The sequence below is a fragment of the Conger conger genome, chromosome 1 (genome assembly GCF_963514075.1).
Source record: "Conger conger chromosome 1, fConCon1.1, whole genome shotgun sequence".
Lineage (NCBI taxonomy): Eukaryota > Metazoa > Chordata > Actinopteri > Anguilliformes > Congridae > Conger > Conger conger.
This window is the reverse complement of record NC_083760.1, coordinates 52,436,812-52,459,035: the sequence shown is the minus strand read 5'-3', so window position 1 is coordinate 52,459,035 and position 22,224 is coordinate 52,436,812. Positions and strand designations below refer to the sequence as shown.

Here is a 22,224-nt window from a genome sequence, read left to right as displayed (position 1 = left end):
AGACTAGATTCCTTGGTCTCGTTAATCCCATTGCCGATCTATCCGTACTCTATATACTGTATCAATCAGCATCTTCATTTAGGACAGTTTTCTGAAGGAGCGTTTACTGAATCCAGCATGACACATTGGTACAAGCCCTTTGCACAATAAAATAAGAGAAACTTATCATTCATTCATTCATTCATTATCCTAACCCGCTTATCCTGAACAGGGTCACAGGGGGGCTGGAGCCTATCCCAGCATACATTGGGCGAAAGGCAGGAATACACGCTGGACAGGTCGCCAGTCCATCGCAGGGCACACACACCATTCACTCACACCTACGGGCAATTTAGACTCTCCAATCAGCCTAACCTGCATGTCTTTGGACTGTGGGAGGAAACCGGAGTACCCAGAGGAACCCACGCAAACATGGGGAGAACATGCAAACTCCACACAGAGAGGCCCCGGCCGACAGGGATTTGAACCCAGGACCTCCTTGCTGTGAGGTGGCAGTGCTAACCACTGCACCATCCGTGCCGCCGAAACCTATAAGAATACAAAAATGTTCTTGCCCATTGCCTTTCTCTGGGATGAAGTACTGTCCAATGAGGCATTTTATTGAACTTGAGCACAGAAAATGCTTCTGTACTCTTCACAATTCATTCTTCTGCTGCTGTGCTGTTATCAGTAGTTACATTATCAATGAAGGCAAGTGAGCCAGCACCTGTGCCAGCCATACAAGATACAAATTAGTCTTGGTTTGTCCAAAAGGCCTTTTTCCAGAACGCTGCAGGCTCTTTTATATTTCTTGGCAAACCTGGCAATCCTGTTTCTGCAGCTTACTAGTGGTTTGAATCTTGCAGTGTAGCCTCTGTATTTCTGTTTGTGAAGTCTTCTACAGAGAGTAGTCACTAACAATGGGTAAACAATGGGTAGAACAATCATCTTGTCCTGGAGACTGGCCTCATTCTAAGTATAGGGTGGGTTTAATTCAACCTGGGTTCATTGGGTTATGGCTACATTAGATGTTCCTAAACATGCACCAGGTGTCCACAGGCTGTCACCTTTCATCAGCAGGAGAAACTCCAAGCTGCTCTCAATTCCCTATCAGGTGTGGCTCAAGAAAGAAAATGGCACCTGGGCCCTGTGTGTGTTGTACTGTGCTGTGTGTGCCACTTAAAAGAGCCAATATCATTTGGTGATTTCTGAATAAAACACACCATGAAACTAGCAATAGCATGCAATTGCGTTGTGTGTTCAGAGATGCTCTTCTGTATACCACCGTTGTAATGTGTGGTTATTTGCATTACTGCCACCTTCCTGTCAGTTTCGACCAATCTGGCCCTTCTCCTCTGACATCTCTCATAACAATACGTTTCTGCCCAAAGAACTGCTGCTCACTGGGTGTTTTTTGTTTTTCACACCATTCTCTGCAAACTCTAGAGACTGTTGTGTGTGAAAATTCCAGGAGATCAGCAGTTTCTGAGATATCAAAATCTGGCACCAACAATCATTCCACGGTCAAAGTAATTTAGATCACATTTCTTCCAAATTCTGACCATTTCTATATGCTTTTATGCATTTAGTTGCGGCCTGTAGCGTAGTGGTTAAGGTACATGACTGGGACCTGCAAGGTCAGTGGTTCGATCCCTGTAGCCACAATAAGATCCGCACAGCTGTTGGGCCATTGAGCAAGGCCCTTAACCGTGCATTGCTCCAGGGGAGGATTATCTCCTGCTTAGTCTAATCAACTGTACGTTGCTCTGGATAAGAGTGTCTGCCAAATGCCATTAATGTAACTTAATGTAGTTGCTGCCACATCATTGGCTGATTAAATATTTGCATTAGCAAGCTGGTGTACAGGTCTACCTAATGAAGTGATCACTGAGTGTATATTAGTCTCATGAATATTTAAATACAGAACTGATGTGTAGTGTTAAATCAAATGTCTAAACACAACTAGAAATGTCTGTCAAACTGCAAAATATTTATTGAAAAAATAAAAGGCAAAGAAAACACACAATTTACACAGACTTTAAAGAGTCCAAATCCAAGCATAATTTTCATATGAAACATTATTATAAAACAAACAGATTGCACTCCTGTGTACATTCAGCTAAAGGGAGCCTCGTTTTTCAGCAGTCCAACTAGAACGGATGGAATAACGTTTCAGTGTGAAATCCATCTATTCCATCTAACCAGTGACAGAATTGAACATGCTCATCGCAAAATTCGAACAGTTCAGGTTTCTTTGAGATTGCGGATTATGTACAACTTATTTCTTTTTAAATAGTTTTAGGTTTTAGGTCAGGATGAGGTAAGGTGGGGTTGGGTTGGGTTGGGGTGGGGGGGGGAGGGGTCAGGGTAGATGGTATAGAAGTTGGGGGGGCTAGTCATTGTAGGACTTTGATTTAAAGCACTTGCTGTCTTGAATCATGTGCAGGAACATTTTCTCGTGCATCTTGTGTATGGAGGCGGAGCTGAAGATCCGGCCGATCCTCCGGATGCTCCGGAGCAGCTCGCGCGAAACATCGCGGGAGCGCAGCCTTCGCAGGCTTTGGGCCAGGCCTTTGGCGATGTCCTGCTCGCCGTTCCGCGCCTTCCACAGCCGCAGGAGCTGCAGGATGTACTGCTGAGACTGGCAGGTTTTCACCACCTCCCGAACATCTTCCTCCTTCACCTTCATCCCTGGCAGGCTCTCTGTCACGGCAATCAGGTCGCTGAGGGTCAGGTTCTTCAGGCTGGTGCACCTAGACACTTTCCTTTCGCAGTGGTCCACACCTGTGGGACGCAGACGGGCGTGCGATTAGCTAGCCTATCGAATGCCACCAACTAAAGAGACAAACTACCACGTGGCTTCAGGAGGCCTGTTGGTGGAGACTAACAAGCTAGCTAGCCACAGGACCTGGCATAGATTTACCTAGCTGGAAAGGCCTGCCAGGTACTGCAGAGGGAATCTAAGGTTTCATTGCTGAAAACAAACCGCAAACTCCATGGCAATGATAGATCCATAAGGTCAGTTCTGTGAGTCAGAGGTACAAGTAAGAATGACCATTCCAAGGTTTTAAAGCAGGGTTATGACATACTGTTTATGTGTCCATGCAAATATTGCCAAACATGACCACTCCATTTGTTTACAGGTTTCCTTCCAGCTTTGTACTAATGTGGCAATATTTAATTAACCCTGCTCTATTCCCGAAATTCCAATTCAAAGTCATTTACAGTACATCTGCATACTGCCACATCATATGACCATATTTCTTTCTTGTAGTCACAATTTTATCCGTTTGGAATTTGAAATTGGCAATGAAATGATCAGATTTGTTTGTTTGGCCTCCTGCAATGTTTTGTTCTCTAGTCAGAGACTGGGCATGCACTAACAGCCAACTGAAACCCTTAATCTATTGGCAATGCTACAGCCAATTGTGTTGCCCTAAGAGACTCCCAGCCACAGTCAGCACTGGCACTGGGAGAATTCGATGGCAGTTGTTTGGGCCAGTCACTGCACCAAAAACCTTTTAGCAGCAAACGCAGCAGGGAGCCGATAATGTGAGAAGAAGACGGGTGCCGAGTGTCCATCCACCGGAAGGTTCCTTACCTCGAATAATGCTGGAGAGCTTGTCCTGGTCTTTGTTCTGTTCCCTCCATAGCCTAAGGAGCTGCAGGATTTGCTGCTGGGGGCTGCAAGCCTTCTTCACACGCTCCACATTCTTCCGGTCTACCTTCCTGCCAGGTAGGTTTTCCATCAGCCGGTCCATCTGTGCTGCAGACAGCCTCTGTGATACTAGGAACTGGAAAATGGCCTCCTCACAGAGAGTCACTTCTGGAAGAGGGAACAAGAAAATGTGCTGTAACTGTGTCACTGCCCTGAGAACAGTTACCTTGAGAGAGAATGAGGTGAACTGTACATAAAACTAAGAACAAATGAGAAAATAGTTTCTGGAGAAATCACAGTGCCTGTGGGCAGTATGATGTTTTTATTTGTATATGTTATTAACTTAATGGATACACAGTTGAAATGTAATAAAAATGTATGAGTGTGTTTTTTAATTGTGTTTTTAAGATTTTTAACTGTGTTTTATATGAGTCATGACACAAGTCTAAACAGAAATGTCTCTACTGGAAATGTCCTTTCAGGACCCAGTTTCTGTCTCCAAGGCCTGTTTCCTGTTTTCCTGGGTGCCATGAATTTTGTTCTGAAAGTCACCTTTACCCCATTGGCACCAACTGTATTTGTCACTGCCATGCAATGCTGAAAATACTGTATGACTCACTGTTCATTTTCATATTCTTTTCCTTTGTTTTTGCCCTGGCTGCTTTAAGAATGCACAAGATTCAACCTGCTCCTTGACTTAAAATATTTATTAATATAAATTAATATTATTCATTTCTCCTACAAAGCACAACACTCAAAATGTGTACATATTTCAGCTGTGGCTATCATCGTTTGAATTAATCCAAAATGTGAGCTGTAACTTTACAATGAGATTAACTATTACCGGGATAGAATGGGAACATTGTTTGTGAGGAGGTTCCATGACATTTTATTTCTCACAAAAGCACAATGACTGATTTGTCATTGTTATATGTATGACTGGATGTTTGATTCAAAAGTCTTTTCTCGTTTATTTTCTGTGATTGTTCTGGAGGATAACTAATGAAAACAAAGACACAACCCTGTTTTTATTATTTTAGCAATTCCAGTTGAACATGCTCTGTTTCTAACAATGTTATGTTAAAGGCAAAAAACATGTTTTTCTGCGACGGACAAAAGCGATTAAAAGCAGCATATCAATGCATTCAGCCTACTCATATTTTTTACTAGTGGCAAAGGTGTTACTCTCACTGTGGTTGAGCACGTTATGTCAGTCATTTCCCACTGCTTCGCATGAGACTGGTTAATTTAATACGTTTCTAAATAGTTTCTGTGACAAACACCCAGCCTTAATTATTGCTTGGCTGCAATCATTAATTAATATTTAATATTAATAATCTGTTTAATGATTTCTTGGAGTTGGAATAGTGTTATTTTTGTAGCAAAGATCATTTCAGTGCAAAGTTATTTCAAGATTCGGAGCCTGTGTCTCTGTCTCGCTTCAGTTTACGGCCGCTCTTTCGTGGCAGAAAAATTTGAAGCATAAATCGACCCTTGTTAAGTGCATGACCTTTAGTAAATTCAACAGAATACATACTCAGCCACACTTATTTGCGCAATCCACCCATATGCGTTCAGGCGAGAAGCGCACCTTGCGATGACTCTCCTAGATAACATGCTGTCACGGTTCCACAGGTTCCTGGGCAGAATGTGGCATATGTGTGCCAGAAAATCATTGCAAGTATTTAAGTGCACCTAGTCGAGGTCGAGGCTGGTGTATTTACCTGTGTGGCACTGCAGGCGCTGGGTGGAGCATACAGCGGCCTCACCCTCGCAAACTGTGTCCTGTGTGGCTGTCCCGGGATGGAGGGTGCGTAGGTCAGTGCACTTCCTGTGGGGGACGCACAGTTCTGTTGCAGACTCTGCACTGGAGAAGTAGCCCTCCGGACATTTCTCACAGAGAGTGTCACTTACTGGTGTGCCTGAATTAAGGATAAGGATGCAAAGAAACCAAACAACAGAACAGGATAAGCACATAGCAATTACGCTAAATAAAACTTAGCCTTCCCAAGTGGCATATTCTGTTGATTTGTCAGCCAGAGCAATACAGTGGTTCCCAAATTCTTAGAGGCTTAGAGGCATAATTTACTTAACAAGTAAATACATTATCTTTGACCTAACGTTTGTCTAAACACATTTTCAAAAATGTAATTAGAATGTTTTTAAATTATGTCAACACAAGTAAATGTAATATTGCAGGGGATGTAAACTGTAAATTTGATTGGTTTGCCTTTGTAATGTATAATATGTGCTAAACTGTATCTCATGACCCTCCTCAGGCCCCTTTCTAGATGCACTGTTTGGGAACAACAGCAGGGATCCACCCTGTGGTCTGGGCTGAATCCAGACCGAGCCTTGTGACTTTAAATTGACCAGAGTGCCGGCCATGCAGAATAACGGCATCTGTTTAGCTGGTGGACCGCAGTATTAACACATTTCAGTGGGTGCTCGCATTAGTTATTGGCCTCTGTAATTAACAGAGGATGTTGCAGCAATGGGCAAATCGGAGAAAAATTGGGAATATTGTTATTAAAAATAAATGCGAATTTGAATCAATAATCTTAGATATTCATATACAGTGCCATATATTTGCCCCCTCCCTGAATTCCTCTATTTATTGCACATTTGTCACACTGAATGTTTTAGATCTTTAATTGTAATATTAGACAAATGGAACCGGAGAAAACACGAAATACATTCTTAAAATTTATATTTAATTTATTTAATGAAAAATATCATCAGCCATATCAATCGTGTCAAAAAGTAATTGCCCCCTTAAACTTAATAACTGATTGTACTTTTAGCAACAATAACTGCAACCAACTTACTATAATTTGATATCAGTCTTTCATATCACTGTGGAGAAATTTTTGCCTACTCTTCTTTGTAGAACTGCTTCAATTCAGAAAAATTGGTAGGTTTATCTGCAATAAATACTTGTCTCAGATGCCGCTACAGCACCTGTATTGGGTTCAAGTCAGACTTTGACTAGGCCACTCCTAAAACATATTGTTTCTTTTCAGCCATTCAGATGTGGGCTTGCCTTTGTGTCTTGGGTCATTGTCTTGCTGCATAAACCAATTATGCTTCACGTCATGTACAGATGACCAGACATTTGCCTTAAGAAGTTCCTTCAATAAAGTCCCTAGGCAGCAAAGTATCCCCACACCATCACACTACCATCACTATGTTTGTGCTAACTGTGAACTGCTGTACTTGCTTTATACACAATGGGACCCATGTCGTCCAAGAAGTTCCACTCCAAAAAGTTCCGTTTCAAAAAGCCTCACCTCTCCATACAGCATTATCCCAAAAGGCTTGGTGATCATCCAGGTGATTTTTTTTTGCAAATGTGAGACAATCATTTGTGTTTCTCTTGGTTATTGTGGAGTCATGATTACTGGCCTTAACTGTGGCCTGCAGTTCATTGGATGTTCTTCTAGGTTCTTTTCTGATTTCCTGGATACATTGTCATTGTGGCTTCGAGACATTTTGGCTGTGTTCTCCATTTGGTGATAATGAGAGAGCTGTCTCATGACTGCCATAGCTATGTATTGTCAGACAGAATGACTTCCCTGGGCTTCGTACAGGTTCCAAATTGAGAGGCAGCAAGACGTGGATGGTTTGATTTTCATCCTGACCCATAGGAGGAGATCCTCAAACATTTTTAGGACCCGGGCAGAACAAGCTGGTGTTTGGTGAAGGCTTGTTCCATCATCCATATAGCTCCACAAGGCTGGCAGTCGTTGGCCTGACTGTGATCTTACTCCTCTTACCATACTGTCTCCTGCCGATCAGGATGATTTTGAAGGCTGCTGTAAAGAGGATAGAAGAGATTGAGCAACCCATCACTATGCCTTTCTATAGCTGATTCCAACTAGTTGTAGCCTCTTGTGTGGTATAGCAGATGTGGAAGCTGCCAAATGAGCTGGTGGGGGACTGAGCCATAGGCCAGATCCAGCCAGACTACGAGGAGGTCAAACTTTTTGAGCGTTTTGCCATGCCTATTTTTTGTCAGCTGGTATTGGTATAGTAAAGTTCTCCAGGAGGTAGTTGGTCACTCGTTTTGCCACCACCAAGAAGAAGATTTCCAATGCCGCCGAAATGGCTGATGAAGGTGGTCAAAGCTCTGCACCACTCTAATGGGATAACTTGATTCTTCCAGGTGACTCATCCTGATGAGTCATCAGTTTCCACAGTAGCATCAGTACCATGGAACAGTTCTTGTAAACCCTGTAAAGTACATCGTTCAATCCTGGAGCTGAGGCAGACCTCGTTTTGTCTCCCACCTGCTTGACCTCAGTGCACCTGGGTGGTGTCGAACTGTGAGGCTGTGCCCTGGACAACCTAGTGGGAAGTTCTTATCATGGTCGCTTAGCTGGCTCTTGATGTGTTCCTCTGGTTCTTGCTCCGTAATCTCCAACTTCCCGCTTTCCTTCTCCTTCAGCAGGTCTCGAGCACATTTGAAGCGATCTCGGAAGAAAGTCTCTTCTTGCTTCTGAACTTCCGACTCGGTTCTGCCCTCTTCAGGGTTGGCAGTTGGCTAAAGAGTGCCTTCAGTCCTTCCTTCTCCTGCTCTTTTGCCTTGCTCCAGGACCTCCTGAGAAGACTCCTCTCCTTCAACAGTTTGAGTACTTCTCTGCCCTGGGGGGCGAGATGGGAAGGCGAGGTTTGTGAGCACGCTGGATATGGTTTGTGAGCACGCTGGATATGGTTTGTGAGCACGCTGGATATGGTTTGTGAGCAGCTTCAACAGGGCTGGCTGCAATCCAGCCTGGTTCTGTTTAATCAGCTGAATCTGATTATAATTAAATTTAGGTTAATTGGTTGAGTAACTAAGGGGGCATTTATTTAACATAGGTGATATAGGTGTTTAACTTTCTTCAGTAAATAAATGAAATAATTGTCAGTGTGACAAATATGCAATAATAGAGGAAATCAGGAAGGAGCATACATGTACATTTTCACGGTACTCTAAATAAAATTTCTGGAAACTACACTCACTTTATTCGGAACATTCTTACTTTATTACACCTACTTATTCATGTGATTATCTAATCAGCCAATTGTGTGGCAGCAGTGCAATCATGTAGACACGGGTGAGGAACTTCAGTTAATTTTCAGAATGGGGAAAAAATGTGATCGAAGTGACCGTGGAATGATTGTTGGTGACAGACATCTCCTGGGATTTTCATGCAGAGTTTGCAAAGAATTGTGCAAAAAATAAAGAAACAAATAAAATCCAGTGAGCAGCAGTTCTGCAGACAGAAATGCCTTGTCAATGAGAGAAGTCAGAGGAGATTGGTCAGACTGGTCAAAGCTGACCGGAAGATGACAGTAACACATATAACCACACATTACAACAGTGGTATGCAGAAGAGCATCTCTGAACACACAATGCATCATAACTCTAAGTGGATAGGCTACAGCAGTAGAAGTCTAAAAATAAGTCTAATAAATACCTAATAAAGTGCTTGGTGAGTGTATATTTCAGATTTGTGGTCACTACTTCAATCTGATGGTAAGGTTCAGTTTGAGTAAAGGTGCTCACAGAAAAGAATTTGGCAAACAAACATGACATCGCATTGGGATCAATACAAACAATGACGTAGCCTACTAAGGAGCACTGTTGACAACTGTCATTGGCTTTTGGAAAAAAGAACAACATAATGGAGCGTTGACAAACTTTCTCTTAGTCCTCCTAACAGTCCACTAAAATGCATTTCCGAATATATTTGAGTGGAGAAATAAGCACCACAGTAACTTGATCTGCAATGCCTAGTTTGAAAGTTTGGTCCTAGTTTTGTAAGCCAGATAAGCTGCACTGAACTCAAATGATTTGCATTGGCAGATTACTATATGTAAATACAGAAACGTTGAATGTACACAGCACTTGCTGGACTGAGCCCATCACACGCTGCATGGCTCTCCCTACAGAATTAACGGAATGCATTGCATGCCGATTCAATCAGCTGAATCTATATATTACATTACATTATTGGCATTTTGGCAGAGGCTCTTATCCAGAGCGCAATACAGTTAGGGTTAAGGGCTTTGCTCAAGGGCCCAACGGCTGTGCAGATCTTATTGTGGCTACTCTGGGGATTGAACCGCCAACCTTGTTCGTCCCAGTCATGTACCTTAACCATTACACTACACCGCCCTTTGTCGAAAGATCTCAAGCCATTCAGTGTGACAAATATGCAATAATAGAAGAAATCAGGAAGGAGCATATATCTACACTTTCATGGCACTCTAAATTGAATTTCTGAAGACTATATTTCAAGTGAATGCCTGTGTGCATCAAATGATTGTGACTCTGGGTGCACTGTGCCCATTCAACTACCCTTGAACTGAAGCCATCAAGGGTAATTCCAACCCTGAAAGGAATGCCTGCTGACAATTAAAAGGAACAAGAAACTAGCAAGTGGAGGCAAGTCACACAGCATGTTGCTCCCCAGCATGAGATTTACTCCCCACTTTATTAACTTTTCTCAGGAATCCCTGCCCCTGAAACCAAAATGACCTTTAAAAGTGAATCTCGTCCTCAGGCTGCAGAAACATGACCGTGTGCGTCATGTTTTCGGTCATATCAGGTGGCTCCCTCCCCCTTAGCACATGACCTACGTTTCTTGGACCACTGCCATTGTTTGCATTGGCCAGCGTGACTTTCCCCACTGAAACAATGAGCACACGGACCACGATGATCACTCACTATGAAAGACAGGGTGGAAGGACCCTTATCCACTGAGGGAAAACATGCTTCCTCTCTTTGGCATTCATAAAATATAGCTTTAGTCATTCAGATAACAGTGTTATTCTTTGCTTCCCTTTATTTCCTTTTGTAAAGGGAAGTTTCCAGCAAACTGGTACTGTATGCTGCTGTGTCATAAAAATGTTGACTATGGTAACCTGTGATAAACAACATCAGGCCAGGAGTTTGAAAAACAAAGCAATTTGCTGAAACTAACTTTTAGAACATTATATTTACAAGAATAGTTTTTTTAATTAACTTCAGGACAGAGGCAATAGAAAGTGATGGAAACTGTGGTTCACAGGTAATACAAAAATAATTGGTTCTCCTGAGTCTTTTTCCATTGATTTCAAAAGGATTTCAACAGGAACAATTATTTTCATATTTACTGCATATCTGGCAGCAGCACAGGACCCTTGATGACTTAAAAGTAATTTAGCAACAAATGTGTGTTCCATACTGTTTCAGCATGATTTACAGCTGAATCTAGTCCCACCCGCCAAGCTTACCAGACTCTTATGATGTTGCTAGGTCACAGACATCCGGAAGTCATGGCATGTAAAGGATATGCAACAAAATAATAAACATGACGACTTTAATTCACATAACATTGCTGTGTCACAAACATTATGGTGCCCCGAACTATGTATAAACACTGCTGTAATTTTAAAATGTCTAAAAATGCCCTTTGAAATTTGACAATGTGCACTTTAACCACTTGTGATTTTAAATAAATGAGGCAAATAAATAAATGATGGGTCTTTGTCCCAAACATTATTGAGAGCACTGTAGTTTTTTTCAGTGACTAGTTATAGTAAGATATTAAAGGCCCTATCTTGGTAAGCCCAAACGGTGTGATTGAAGTGTGATTGCTCCTTGACTGTTAAAATAGGGACGGCTGGTCTTGAAATTATGTATGGTGTGGTAATTCTTGGTGTAATGAACTGCACATGAAGTACTGCGTACTTTGCAATCAAATACACATGTTTCCATCATCAACCATACACACAACACATTTTTCATACATAACCAAGGTACACATCACGAATGCCATGTTATATCAGCAGGGCTGGTCATTGGTTGTGCTGCTTCTGTATTCTTTGCTCACTACCCTCCACCACTCCAGCTACCACCTGTTGTTTGGATCTGTTTCTAGGTACTCGGGGGGGGGGGGGGTGTATAGTGCTTCCTGTTTGATAGGGTAGTGCACTCTAGTACCTGAAGCAGATCCATTCAGAGCCAAACCGAAAAAGGTCTACTTAATTCATTAGAATATGCTATATAATCTAAAACATGAGAGGTCCTGACTGAATTGATATTTTGATGCACTTTGACCAACCAAAACCTGGTCTTAAGTCATGTCGCAGTTTCCCCTGCCATTTTCATACCGTAATATTCAACTTGCAGCACCTATAGGCTACTGCGCAACTGTAGACCCCCATGTCTGTTACACATGCAGGGACACAAATAAACATGCACCAAAATATCAAGATTACAAAGTGAAAGATTATTATCATGTATTGCTATCAAAAATATACTAATATACCCAAATACATCACGTCATAATGGTTGGTCATAATAGGCTATTGCTCTGACCACGCCCTAAACTGACTTCCACACTGAACTATATGCTTTGCAAGACTATGGAAATAGAGCCCCATAAGTTTATCTTTTCAATGGGTAAGGCATGTTGACCCTCTGCCTGTGTTTATAGTCCTTAAATTCTGGTTTCAAAATATACAGTTGACGGGCCGACACTCTGTACCAAAATATTGCACAGCTGTACAATAACTCAAGCTCAGTGGTTGAAAAATGGTTCTAATTGCCACGGCCAATAATGGGGGCTTATTCAGGTTGTTCGTGTGTAGCTGCCCATAGTTAGCTCAATGAATTTACAAATTTTCACCTGAGGCAATATGAACAATGTAGCAAGCGTTGCGAGCATTGTTGCACACACCTTGTGTCTTAGGTGGATATTTGTAAATTCGGCAAGCTAACTAATAGCAAATTTGCTTGTTGCTACCGAAAACTAACTGGTATCGTTTTATAACTTGATATGTATTCTTTGCTTGGATAATAAGCAATATAATATAGAGTTTCAGTCATAGCTTGTATGGAGTGCAATTTGGGCAGCTACATGATCCTTTTATATATTTAAGTGTTGAATAATGCATGTTTAGCTAACCCTTTATTTGTCTCAAACTGTAAGTTGCAGTTGCATCGTTTGTGGTACACTATCATATTTTACTTATATAGCCAGCTAGTTCCATAGCCAAATAAGTTGTTGCTCATAATATAGTTGGTTAGCTGAAGTGAAAACTTAAAAAAGACAAAACATATAAATAGTGTTGTGAAGCACACTAAAGTCAACATTTGATAAAGTCACCCGTTCAAACATTTTCCTACTAGAACACTACGAAAAGATGGTAGGCTCTGTCACGGTTGTCACTGTTAACTTTCCAAAGCAGTGCATGTTGTGGTTTGAGGGTGTTTGTTGCTGCAATTCCTATCTCGACCGTTAGGAGGCCGAAATGACCTATTGTTCCTTTAAGTCAACCAGGGTTCCTCTTGTTACTACAACATAAGCGCCCCCTGGCTCCTCATCCAGCAACAACAGGTTCTCTGTAGTATCCCAGATGCATTCAATATTTCTGACTGTTGAAAATAGCAACACTGGCCTTTGGGTGAGCATACTGGTGGATTATCATACACATGTAGCTGCAATAGCTCTAGCATAGCTCCAGGCTGTACAGGAGTTACGTGATCCTAGGGTACAACTGGAATTCCAAAAATAGAGCAAAAGGCTACCTAAATATTTACCGAGTTTAATTGAAGTGGCATTGACTGGGAAATTCAGACTTCCCGAAACATTCTTGGCAGCTCCTACTCCTGCCACGGAATGCCTTGCTGCCTGTACAGACGGTTGTACTGCACCACGGCTGGCACAGAGAATCTGCCTAAGGCCTCACGCAAGCTGGCTATAGATGGCTGCAAACTGGAGCCACAACTCTCAGTTCTCTTTACGGAATCTTCCGATAAAAAGCCTTTGCAGAAATTAGGCAAGAAAAAATATATACTTTGAGGAATAAATAGAGCACGCAGCCCTTTTAGCATTCAGTATGAGAAAACCAAGGGAAGGGAACAGTGACCTGGCATCACCATTGTGTCTGCTGTGAGTCTGACGTGTGCATGATGTTACATGAAAGATAAACAGAACCTGTTATTTGCTTTGAATTGCATGGAGCAATTATACCATGCTCAAATCTACTCAGATAATTGAGTTTGTATAAATTCAACAGGAGTATACTGTGCTCTGATAGTCGAGTCAATGCTGATCCTTTTTCTGTGTGACAATCAGGCTAATGAAGCAGCTTCCTGAACCAGTTCTCTCTGTACAGCCCTGTTTAGTGCATCTGGTTCTATTAAACGTATAGTTCAGTCTCTGGAGTTGTTTTATTCAGTTTTAATGCATGTCATTGGTCATCAACTGAAGAGGTTTTCCTTGGTGATTACTGAGCTAAACAGTACCCTCTTCCTCAAGCTATGTTCCAGACAGTCAATTTTGGTAAGCGTATGACCTATGTATTGTATTTTTCTTATGATGGTTTCATTGACTTTAATTCGTATAACTCTGGTCCTCATGTTGACAAAGACAAATAACCTACAATATAATCCTAGAATCAAAGCCTAGAAACAAGACTAGGTACTAAAAGCTCTGCACTAAGGAAGCAATTGGACACACCTGACGAATCAGAAACAGCTGTGACGCCATTTGTCCCAAACATTATGGTCCTAAAATGGGGAGGCTTTGTGCTGTCATTTCTAGTGCTGTCATTTCTACATGGTGAATCCAAAATCCAAAAATACACTTTACTAAAAGCTGAGAATCTGCACTTAAAAGCACATAACTTACTACAAATCTACAGAGGCAAATCAAGGAAACAATATGTCTTTGTCCCAAATGTTATGGAGCACACTGTGTGCGTGTGTTTGTGTGTGTGCATGTGTATATATATATACAGAAGGTGAGAAGTCAGATCCATGAGCACATACACTGGTAACCATAGCACCTGCCAACAGCCATGCAACTCTATTGCTTTCTCTTGTTTTGTGTGTTTTGTGGAGGGCTGGGCTTAGATAATACTGGGAAAAACAGGCTTCTGCTTGAAGTACCACTGGTTAGTCAGTTGGATGTAGTCTTCAATTAAACAACCTATGTGCTGTAACAGGGATTACATGTAATCTCCCCCCTAATTGTACATTGGACATGCCCCATGAATTCCCTACCTACCTTACATATCATCACTGTTATTGCACAATGAGTTATTATTTGATGCTCATGATTACAGAAAATAAAATAAATATGCACAGTATGCACAGGCACTAACATGTATCTATGCCATAAACTCAAGCCTGCGCAATGCAAAGTAAATATTGGAAAGTAAATATGAAAAGTAAATATAAATTAAATGAAATACAATTAATATTGTATGGACAAAAGCATTTAGCGTTGTCACCAAGCTTTTTACTTTTAAGAAAACCTTGTCTATCAGTTTTCAGATATATGTCTCCATCTACTGGTTGAAAAGAGACACTACTTTTTCTTTTTTGCTTTCCCTTTTCCTCTCAGTCAAAATGGTCCTTTCTGATTTCATTAGCACTAATGGCTGAAACCTCCACTATATCTGTGAGGGTGCAGACTAGCATCTTCTCTCTTTTGCATGCGATCAGCTGCTGCTTCTTATAACAGCGCTGTCACAAGGAAGGAAGTTGGAGGAAGACACTTCATGTGTGGCTCCTGTTGCTCAACTGACCAACGAGGGTCGCCAGTACACGATGAGATGCCTTCATCCTGGCTGGTTCAAACCTTTTAATCTTTTTTTGGGCAACTGTTAGTTATTCTAAGGGGTTGCCAGCCACAGTCAGGATTCAAAACCTGCGTGCCTGCAGGGCTCATCCATGCACTGGAACTGTCCCTTAACAGGATGAGCCAAACAGCAGACACTACTTTTCCAGCTCTGGCAAGCAATACGAGCTCCTGGTACTTTGTCCTGTCAAAACAACCCATTTCTTATTCCGACACCACCGCACCCACTTCAAGTCTAAATGCAAAAGCTGATCTAGACTCTACACTTTGTGTCATAATCTGTCTCCTCGTACACAGTATTTTTATGCTGAAAGAATACTGTATTTTCTTTCATACTTCCATGGATTCCTTTTATGCACCTGATGTTATGCGAACCGAGAGACAGATGAGAAAAGATGTATAATAGCTAGCCTTTGCACTCGTGTGAGATTCAGTTTGTATTGTACTAATCCACAATACTTATGCTAATATATGGGGTACATAAGGACTGTAACTGACACAGTGTGTCAATAGTGTGCTCCTCTCATGACATAAGATAAACAGTATATGTACACAACGCACTATTTGATCACCAGAGGGTTATCGACAGATATCACGGCATGCCACACCAGAGCGAGGTAGAATAAAACATGAAACCGGGCGGCCGGGCTTCTGTGTGGAGTTCTCCCCACATATTCTCCTGCATATTCTCCCCATGTCTGCGTGGGTATCCTCAGTCCAAAGACATGCAGGTTAGGGAATATAGATGAAAATGAGCTCATTAGCTAACTCTGGCACATTTACATTGATGCGGAAACTGAAAATGTTGATTAATGTGCACTGTCCCTAGTAAATAAATAAAATAAATACAATGAAACCAATGTTTTTCATGAAACCTGCAAAGAATTTAGTGCGCCCACATTCATCATCTGTTTCAAGGAAGTTTTTTTTCAATGACTGTCAATGTGGAAAGTTTTGGCATGAGATTTTCCTCTTGGGAAATCACCAGGCAGGGCTGGGAGGCTTCCGATTGGTAAATGGGGATTGAAGTACAGAGCCAGACATGTGATTAAAAGAGGACAGCAATTCGATAACGTATAAATTACAAAGAGTCGAGGCGGTTACTGCAATTTAGCTTCGTACACTGACAGGATGAAGCTCCTCAAGATAACAACATTATTCTCACTGATTAATACCCTGTCTTTTGCTGTCTACACTACACCCCTGCCAAGCCCACAACTTTGGTAAGGCTCGGCTCCTGCTATGAAATTGAACGGTCTGAGAAAGCAGCTGTGTTTCGCTAACTAAACACACGCACTTCAATATAGCTAAAAGTAAAACCATCTGCTTTGGGTGTTACACGGATACAAGCGACCACTTTGCAGTCACGCTTATTGCCTTCCCAATCAGAAGGCCACGGATTCTGTAAATGAGTCAAACGTGAGCGACTTCGATAACGAACGTTTATAAAGGAAAGAAAACAGCGGTTTGGTGAGTGGTGAGCAGGGAGCGCGGCTGCAGATGGAGGCGCTATCGTTAGCAGGTACGGCTGCTAAAAATACCCACCGAGCACAGCGGCGCCATACCCGGGAGGGCAGGTTGAGTGCCTGACGCAGAACTCCACCACCAGGTAGTAGCCCTTGATGCACTCGCAGAGCCGGTCGTGTGTGCTGTTGCACTCCCGACGCACCATTTGCCTCTCCTTGCAGACGGAGGTGCAGTACTGGCAGGAGTCGCCCCAGTGCCACTGCTCCGAGAAGTGGCTATCCGGGCAGGGCGCGCACGCGGTGGGGGAGTCGGCGGAGCAGTGCTGCTGGACGGCCGTTCCGGGGGGGCACTGGTCGCACAGGTGTACCTCGGAGGTCGCGGGGTCACGATGCTGGTACTTGGGCGGGGGCGCCTCGTGGAAAGCCCAGGTGAAGGAAACGGCGAGCAGCTGCGGGAAGAACCGGAGGGGAGAGGATGAGGCGTGTGAACATGTGACTGGATTTCCCCCAATGTTGCCGTGCCAACGGCACAGCGAGGCTCCTCCCATCGAGAGACCGCGTGTGGCCCAGATGTCACAGGCAGCATCACAGAGCTATTTTCTCTGTGGACTTCCCCCCCCCCCCCCCCCCCCCACAACCAGCTGCCATAAAAAGACCAACGTGCACACGGTCTCACTGCCCTGGTGTGACTTTTGCGGGCTTCTATTCAAAGGATGCTGGCGTCACACATAGGACAGTCACGGATTGCCTCAACTGACTCTCCACTAGGCCTGAACATCAAACAAGTCCACATCTCTCATCAGGTACATTTGGTTAGGAAAGATTTTAAGTATTTTAAGCACCATTTATTCTGGGGGACATCATAAGTATTGGAATTCAGCAAAGCAAAAGGGCTTGAACTCTTAACCTTTCCCCCTTTCAGTGGGAAATTGCCATTTGACGACACACAGCACTCAAAACCAAAATTACATAGTAGTACAGGGCCTCTGACGACCATAATTACATTGTTGAAATGATCTGAAAGAAACTCACAAAAGATGACTCTTGTAGCCTGCAGCCAGCTCAAAATGTAAACGTTTGATTTAAAGGTATCCTATATAGCCCTGTAACAGACAGCAAGGAAATCGCAAAAGTATTCATGATTTTTCCACACTGTAAATATTGTTTTTCCAGCCACCCACAGCAAAATTGGAAACTTCCCAGTCTTCATTCTCTTGGAATCTCTGGGTCTGGACACCATGTCCAAACCACAAGTGTAGTGAGCTTAAGAGCTCTACTCTAAGGCCTGACAATACAATCAACAGCACGCGACTCATCCGATCACAAACCTAATTTTGTATTTGGATACAAATTGAAACGCACTCAATAGCGTTAATAGCTAGAGTTGCACTTGGGTGGTATGCCACCGTGGTATGCTAGTTGGTTAGTTGATGAATTGTGTAAAGGTTCAAGTTGTATCTATGTGATCATGGTAGGAACTGTATCGCACTTATCCCTAGGTTTGATTTGCACTTCATCATACGTCACTCTGGATAAGAGCGTCTGCTAAATGTCTGTAATGTAATGTAAACAAAATTCACACCATGCAGAATTTCTTTTGATCATCTCCCAGTCAGATACATACTCTTGAGGCTCTGACATTATTGAATGAACCAGTAAAAGACACTCAAGGTTGGAGGATCTGCATTATCTTGAAGATTTTGTGTGGTTCCCAATGGTTTTCCGGAGTATTAATAGTATATAATACAAGGCATTTGCATAGGGAACAAAGGCATTACAAGCTGTTCCAAGTAGCTCCCATAGATAAAATTCTGTAGCACGCAATTCTGTAGCCACCCCTCCATAAGCAGCGTTCATGCCCTGGGAGGCCCAACCTTCCACACCACAGCTCTTTCTACATCATCATAAACCATTAATGTTTCTAACAAATGAGAGAGGTGCTCACAGTTCTTCACCTGTTACCTAGCCCACCTACAGACCACAATATTTATTCTTGTTTAGCATAGACTAAGAAACATCCTTACAGATGGACTAGGTCAAACACGGCACAATAAAGTATGCTTCAAGTCCCCCAACCACCACAAACACTGTTAGTGATTTATGTATGAATATGACAGTTTTAGAAGCCTGTTTATGCTATCAATATTATGTGTTTATGTATCCTTGACTGTGATGGTGCTGAGCATGAATGAGCCTGAAAACAATGCGGCTTTCATACTTTTTGTTTCGTCAATTTATGCAATTGAAAAATACCAACTTCAAAAAAATAATAAAATAAAATAAAAAGTACTCCCCAAAGGATATGCCATAGGAGGTAAAGCCCACTTGTTAGCAGGTTGTTTTCCCTGTTTGGTGTGTTTTGAATAATATCAGTCATGAGGCCATGATAACAATGAGTGAAGGGGAGTGTTTTGTGCTAATAAAAGGAACAGTGGACTTTAACGTTTCTATCCCTTGCACTCACCTGAATGAGGAAGTTAGCATTCTGAGCCTCCTTTCATTGTGTTGTTCCTTTTTGAATAAACGTTTGATGAGTGTGAAGCTAGTTCTACTTTCAGTTATCCAACAGAATTCAACGGTGAACAGGTTCTGCTTATGTATATAGCATGGTGCCAAAATAAATGTCATTAACTTAAGAAATCTGCAGCCCCCAGGCATTCTTAACTGCCTTTAAAGAACTAATTTGGAGGAAGTTCAAACTACCACCTGTTCTTTTTAAAGGTCTATGGGGTACCTGTTCCAGGTACATCAACCGATAAGAACCCAGGTGATATTACACTCACATTATTAACACTACCAATTCAAACATGATGTTTGACACTTCACATGGGCATATTTTATAATCTGCAGCCTCTGTAAACTGTTAAATGCTCAAATATGTGTAGTATGGCTGAATATTTCCATAGGAAAACACAGAATATCAAATATCAACTTAAATATGTTGTAAACAACACACATCTATAATAAATCAGCTTGAGCATATATGCTGTCATAGATAAACATCAAACAGGAACATATGCAAATAATTATATAGTTAAATACATTTGACCATGTACTGTACACTGTAGCTGTTGAAGCCAGGTTACCTTATGGAACAATAGAAACAACTCACTGAAAGCGCATGATACTTCAGCTCTTTTATATTAACTTGAGAATTATCTTTTTTACAAAGGATGATCTTTGTAATCATTTACATTACATATTTTACATTACATCTTTTCCAGTTCATTCCTAAATCAATCTCTATTTCACAATGATGTAATCCTGTACACATACTATACATGCTTGTCGATATTTGAATGTGTATCAGCCATAATAGCTTGCCAATTGTAGGCTTCCTTCTTTTTACTGCAAATTCTCCAGATGTCATGACCCCAAAATTTTGCAAGATTAAATCTATCTTTTAATAAAATGTATTCCCAAAAACGCGCTCCAGAGCAAATGCACGGGCGAGTACTTAGCAACATAGCCTCTGTGAATTTTGAGTGAAGCTGTACATTTCTCAACTCTGCGGTTACTAAGCAGAAACCACAGTGTTACATGTGCGCGCGAGATCGGGGAGGACTTGCAGTCTACTGTCGTTCTGGGTGAAAACAGTTCATTCACCATGTTCTCGTGGCAGGCAGTTTAAAATGTTAATTCACTATGACATAATTTTATTCCAACATACACGTTTAACTAGCCTACACGTCTGTAGGTGAAACGAACACGTTTTGTAACTCACATTATTACTAAATATGTAGAAAATACGATTCTTAGAAATAGGTTATACACTATTGATAGAAATACGATGAATTAAAAAAGTTATACAATTGTGACAGTTTTCCATTCATAGACTACGTCTAGCGACCTAAATTAGCATAAATAAGTTAAAAACGTTAGGCTACGAATTAATCTTCATGTAAGCTACCCTACTGCGACCAAAATCTGTATTGGAGCACTATACTAGCACAAGCTATAAATTCGAAGTACTTCGAATCTGTTGAAATAGGTATTAATATCCCACATGAAATCCCACAACTTAAACAGCATTCCAAAATCTTACTTTTTAGAATTGTATAAGTAATTCTCAGAAACAACGATGTCTCAAGCCTTTTCACAGAACGTCATAAAAATAAAGTAAAATAACGATCGACTACAAAAACGCATCATGTTGGGAAGCCCAACCAGCATTATCCGCTCTCGCCACAGCACGCACGCCTTGTCTCGAGTGTAACGATGCTCAACGATGTCCTGATGCTGCGATCAACAAATTACACTGGAAAATGTCGTTAGCGAATATAAATATGTTCTAACCTGTTGCTCGAAGAGACAATAAAGCGTTTGACACAACTTACCACGTGTAATTTCATTGTTGACTGTGATCTCATATTACCAACAGTGATCTCTCTTTCCAAGCGAAGTCCGTTTGAACAAGTTCGTTTCCATACTTATAGTGGATAAGGGAAGACAAGTCTGCCCAGCCCACTTGATGGCATTTCCATCTACTGCCAGTAGATTTTTCCTCTTAAACTTTGCAGCACGCTCTAGGTGTAATTTTGCTGAAAATAAGTCCAAACCACATTGTTGATTTGTTTCTGTGCTAGAAAGTTCACTGACTCTTTTTCCCAACACAGGAAAACAGTTAAAATTACATAAATAATCGAATTGCTAAGATTGTAAGTGATTAAAATACCACCATGTTATACATTGTTGTAAAATCAAGCTGTTTCCATACAAAATGTGGAATATGTTGGAGTATACACAGGGCAATGCTGCAATTACCTACTAAGCACATATTAGTAGCCTATGAACTAATCTACAGATACTTTTTTGACACCAGAAGTTCTAACAACGGGGAGGAGAAAACACATTTATTAAGTAATTGATTTGTTTTGAATATATGAATTAAAACATTCATACCCTTTAAGAAATATTGAACACTTGACCGTATTCTTGATCAATTCCTCTGCAACTATCCTCATGGATGCAGATTGATCTATTGATCTACATGCTGATCCATTCCACATCGGATGTAAAATTGAGCTGACAGTTTTCTTGGAAAAGCAGGTGATAGGACTCCTATTTCAGTGTCAAGCCTGATGTAATGATATTTGGTAATCAAGAGTGAGTATTTTAATCTCTTGTGGCAACTGGTACGTCAGGCTGTAGTATCCATATCTGACAGATTTTACAGTTTAATTTGGAAGAGGGCCAATGTTTAGAATTTTCACAACCAGAGATGTAACTCACGTTAAGGCACCAAAACACCTAGGTTGGTGGTCTAAGCTGAACCGAGGGCACTTTGACTTTGAGACAGTACCAATGCTAGGGGTTCCAATCACATGTGTAACAGAGTTTGCAGGTGAAAGGGGGAGATTCTGGGGGGGTATACAGATTGAGATTGCAGACTGGGGGAGGAACCTCCGATTGTTGTTTCCATCCCAAATCCAACAATTCTACCTGGGACACAGCGTGCTGCTGGCAAGTGCTTTGAGGTCATCCTCATTTCAGCCAGTGG

The 22,224-nt window shown here is 41.7% G+C and overlaps 1 protein-coding gene across 1 annotated transcript; it reads right to left on the bottom strand.

The window, feature by feature from the left end:
- Nucleotides 1-1,948: 1,948 nt before the first annotated feature.
- On the bottom strand, nt 1,949-21,170 carry LOC133107801 (tumor necrosis factor receptor superfamily member 11B-like). The gene is made up of 5 exons (XM_061217000.1): nt 21,062-21,170; nt 16,804-17,173; nt 5,362-5,559; nt 3,581-3,805; nt 1,949-2,763 (listed from the first exon to the last, which is right to left on the bottom strand). Exons 1-5 carry the CDS (start codon nt 21,092-21,094, stop codon nt 2,372-2,374), a joined length of 1,218 nt encoding a protein of 405 aa, XP_061072984.1. The 5' UTR covers nt 21,095-21,170; the 3' UTR covers nt 1,949-2,371.
- Nucleotides 21,171-22,224: the final 1,054 nt, after the last annotated feature.